At 67.6% G+C, this 4,400-nt stretch overlaps 1 protein-coding gene across 1 annotated transcript in view; it reads right to left on the bottom strand.

Annotated features, from left to right (window-relative positions):
* Positions 1–410: 410 nt before the first annotated feature.
* Positions 411–4,400, bottom strand: part of PYGM (phosphorylase, glycogen, muscle) — a 10,727-nt gene continuing 6,737 nt past the window's right edge. The window contains exons 2-11 of the mRNA XM_017839621.1: positions 4,107–4,290; positions 3,642–3,805; positions 3,083–3,197; positions 2,887–2,988; positions 2,538–2,685; positions 2,024–2,082; positions 1,625–1,766; positions 1,058–1,265; positions 742–876; positions 411–540 (exon numbers count right to left, since the gene is read on the bottom strand). Coding sequence (XP_017695110.1) covers positions 411–540; positions 742–876; positions 1,058–1,265; positions 1,625–1,766; positions 2,024–2,082; positions 2,538–2,685; positions 2,887–2,988; positions 3,083–3,197; positions 3,642–3,805; positions 4,107–4,290 — 1,387 coding nt within the window. The remainder of the gene's footprint in view (positions 541–741; positions 877–1,057; positions 1,266–1,624; positions 1,767–2,023; positions 2,083–2,537; positions 2,686–2,886; positions 2,989–3,082; positions 3,198–3,641; positions 3,806–4,106; positions 4,291–4,400) is intronic.

Raw genomic sequence — 4,400 nt, forward strand, 5'->3', positions numbered from 1 at the left:
TGGGGGAGGAGCCGGGGGGGTCAGGGGGGGCGGGAACCCCAAAAGCACCCGCGGGACCCCCCCGGGGCCCCCCCCCCACCCCCGCCTGCAGCTCGCAGTCCCCTCCCAGACACCCCTGAAGCCGTGGGATGTGGGAACCTCATTGTACCCCCTCCAGGGTTTTGGGGACCCCTTTGATCCCCCCACCCTCATCTGCACCCGCTGTCCCCTCACAAACCCCACGGACACCTGGGGGACCCCCCGAGCCCCTCAGTGCCCCCCCATTTCTCCCAGTGGGGTTTTGGGTACCCCCCATCCCCTCCCGAGGGTTTAGGGACTCCCCAAAACCCCTATCCCCCCTCCAGGATTTTGGGAACCCCCTGAATCCCCCATGACCTCCCCATATATTTGGGGTGATCCCTTTGGGGGTGTCACTTTGGGGGTCCCTTTTGCGGAGTCCCTTTTGGGGGAGTCCCTTTTGGGGGGGTCCCCACCTTGTAGAGGGCGCTGACTTTCTCTTGGCACTTCACGTACGCCTCGTAATCCGCGAACACCTTGAACCTGGGGGGGAAAGGGGGGGTCAGGGGGAGCCCAGGGGGTGAGACCCCCCCCCAGTCTCGGGGGGTCCGACATCTGAGCCCACCCCCACCTCCAGCTCCCCCAGATCCCCGGAACCGCGTCCTCCGTGCTCTGGGGACCCCCCACCCAGGGGAGCCCAACCCGCCCCCCCCCGCCAGGGCCCCCCCAGCGCCCCTGCGGGACCTGTCGTGGTTCATGAGCATGTTGACGATGTCGCGGAACAGGTCGGGCTGGCGGGGGCTGAAGAAGCCGGAGCTGAGCTGGTCCACGGCCTGGCGGAGCTCGGGCAGGCGGTCGTAGAACTCCTGGGCGCGGTACCTGGGCACAGGTGAGACACGGGGGGCACAGGTGAGACACGGGGGGTACGAGAGGGGTACGGGGGGCTGGGGGTCCCGTGTCACCGTGGTGGTGGTACACTGGGGTTCAGTGGGTCCTGTGGGCGCTAGGGGGGTTTCGTGGGGTGCGGTGGGGGGTCCCCCCGGTCCCCCAGGACCCCCACCCCTGTCTGTCGAGCGCCTCGACGTCGGGCACCCTCATGCCGAAGATGAAGAGGTTCTGCTCGCCCGCCTCCTCCGCCATCTCCACGTTGGCCCCGTCCATGGTGCCGATGGTCAGGGCCCCGTTGAGCATGAACTTCATGTTCCCGGTGCCCGAGGCCTCGGTGCCCGCCGTGGAGATCTGCTCCGACAGGTCGGCCGCCGGGATCACTGCGGGGTGGGACACGCGTTGGGGTCGGGGGGGTTGGGGGGATGTCGGGGGGTGTCACCACCCAGGGTCTGGGGGGGCATCGCGGGGTGCCCGGGGGCGCAGCAGGGGGGTAACGGGGTGCTGCCGGGGTGGCCGGGTCTGTTCTGGGGTGCCCAGGGTGGGTTTGGGGCAGGTTTTGGGGCTCAGGGGTGTTTTTGGGGTGTGTGCCTGTCCCCCTTCTCAGCCAGGGTTCTCCAGTAACAGCCCCCACGCTGAAGGGGGGATTTGGGTGTTGAGGGGGGGGTTGGGGGGCTCAGGGGTGATTTTGGGGTTCAGGGGGTGTTTTGGGGGTTCCTTGGGGGGTTTTGGGGTTCCCCACCCTTCTCAGCCAGGGACACCCGGTAGTTCTCCAGGAACAGCACCCGCAGCCGATCTCCCACCGCCGGGTCGTTGTTCACGATGTCCCCGATCGCCGTCACCAACCGGATGATCATCTTGGCCATGTGGTACCCGGGGGCTGCCTGGGGTGGGAACGGGAGGGTCAGGGGCACCCCAAAACTCGATGGGACCCCCAGAGACCCCCAAGCCCCCAGAGACCCCTCTCACACACCAGGACCCTCCCAAGCCCCCAGAGAACCGCCCCTGAAGCCCCTCAAATTCCCACAGGACCCCTCTGAGCACCCCCAACCCCCCAACTGCCCTCATGAGTCCCCAGAATCCCCCTAAACCCCCTCAGGCCCCTCCCAAAGCCACCCCAACCCCCAGACTCCCCTCTCACCTTGCCCCCGATCATGATGGTTCGAGGCACGATGGATTTCCCGGGGTCCTTCCTGATCCCTGAAATGGGAGGGGACCCCAAAATGGGGGGGGCACAAATCAGGGGAGAGCCCCCAAATCATGAAGGGGGTGGACACTGGGGCCCCTGGGGGGTTCTCAGTGTCCCTGGGGAGAGTCCCCCCCATTTTGGGTGGGCACTCCTGGCTCTAGGGGGTGATGTTGTGGAGGCAGCTGGGGGGGTCTCAGGGGGCTGCCAGGGGCTGGGTCCCAGTGGGTGGTTTGGGGGGGGCTCCCGGGGGCTCTGAGGGGTTGTCCCCATGTGGGAGGGCCCCAGGGAGATTTGGGGGTGCCCAGGTGTCCCCACTAATGCTTGTAGAGGATGATGACGTGCAGGCATTTGGGGTCCCCGTTGGGGTGTCTGGGGTGTCCCGGGGGCTGTCCCTGGGTGGGGGGTCCCGTGGGGGTTTGGGGGGTTTGGGGGGCAGTGCTGGCTGGGTTTGGAGGTCCCCACTCACGGTTGTAGAGGGTGATGATGTGGAGGCAGTTGAGCAGCTGCCTCTTGTACTCGTGGATCCGCTTCACCTGGACGTCGAAGAGCGAGGCCGGGTTCACCCGCACCCCCGACTCCTTCTCCAGGAAGGCCGCGAACTTCGCCTTGTTCTCCTGCAGGGAGGGTCGGCTGAGGGGGTTGGGGGTGGCCGGGACCCCCCTGAGCCCCCCCCAGCCTTCCAGAGCCCCCCCCAGGGCCGGTTCACCCCCCCCACCCCCGACACCTTGTCCAGGTACAGCGGGAACTTCACCTTGTTCTCCTGGAATGGGGAGGGGCTGCTGGGACCCCCACGGGACCCCAGAGCACCCCCTTACCTGCTTGACTTTGGCCACGTCACGGATGAAACTCTCATCGTCCACGAAGTCCCGGAGCCGCCGGAGCTGGTCCAGGTCGGAGATGAAATCCTCCCCGATGCGCTGGGAAAGGGGAGCACCCCCAGAGGAGCCCAGGTGAGCCCAGGTGAGCCAAGGCGGTCCGAGGTGGTCCCATGGAGCCCAGGTGAGCCCTCACCTGTGCAATGACCTCGGCCAGGCCAGGGTTGCACAGCACCAGCCAGCGCCTCGGGGTGATCCCGTTGGTCTTGTTCTGGAACTTCTGGGGCTCCAGCTGGTAGAAATCGTGGAACCTGTGGGTGGGGGCAGCATGTGGGGTGGGGGGACATGGCAGGGACCCCCAGGGGGATCCAGGGAATCACAGAAACCCACAGGGACCCACAGGGAGATCCAGAGAGTCACAGGGACCCCCTGGACCCCCAGGGATGGGGACAGGGAGGAGGATGAAGGTGGGACAAGGGACCACAACAGAAAAAGGCCGAGAGGGACAGGGGGATGGGAGGGTGGCACAGGGATGTGGGGGGCTGGGGGTGACCTGGGGGGGCTGTGAGGGGCCGAGGGGGATTTGGGGGCTGGGGGGGCCTGGACCCAGCATCCTTGGGGGATCCTATCCAGCATCTGGGAGTGGATACGGGTAACGGAGTCGATGGTGGGACAGTCGGACACGGGGGTTGTGAGGGGACAAGGGGGAAGCCAAGGGGCTGTGGGGGATTTTGGGGTGTCGGGGGGGGCCCTACACGCTGTCCTTGAGGATCTGGGAGTGGATGGCGGCGACGCCGTTGACGGCGTGGGACCCCACGATGCACAGGTGGGCCATGTTGATGCGTTTGACGGCGCCTTCCTCCACCAGCGACATCCGGCGCAGGCGGTCGTGGTCCCCGGGGAACGAGGCGTAGACACGCTGGGGGGGCGAAGGGGGGCACAGGGGGTTGGGGGGGACACTGGACCCCCAACTGGCCCCACTGCCCCCAACTGCCCCCCACTGCTGCCCCAGCAACACCTCAGCCACCGAGGCACCCCCTTGCTCCCCATTGCCCCTCAGCTGCCCCACAACTGCCCCCCAGGTGTCCCCCAGGTGCCCCCCAAGAGCCCAGGGGTTCGAGCTCCCCCTGCCCCCAGGTTCCCCTCCAAGGGCCCAGGTGTCCCCAGACCGACTGCCCCCACCCCCTCGCCCCCCCGGCCCCCCGTTGCCCCCCACGCACGTCGAGGAAGCGCTGGTTGATCTCGTAGATGAGCTGCAGGTGCCGGGGCAGCAGCGACTCCAGGAGATGGACCGGCCACCGCTCCAGGGCCTCGGGCAGCACCGTGTGGTTGGTGTAGGCACAGGTACGAACCGTGATGTTCCAGGCCTGGGGGGACCCACAGTGACCCACAGCCCCCCAAAACCTGCCCCACAGTCCCCCACGGCCCCCACAGCCCCCAGCACACACCATCACCCCCACCCGGGACACAGGGGGGACCCACAGCCCCCCAAACACCATCACCCCCACCCGGGA

This window comes from Lepidothrix coronata, unplaced genomic scaffold (assembly GCF_001604755.1).
Source record: "Lepidothrix coronata isolate B3197 unplaced genomic scaffold, Lepidothrix_coronata-1.0 Scaffold442, whole genome shotgun sequence".
NCBI classification, from domain to species: Eukaryota; Metazoa; Chordata; class Aves; order Passeriformes; family Pipridae; genus Lepidothrix; species Lepidothrix coronata.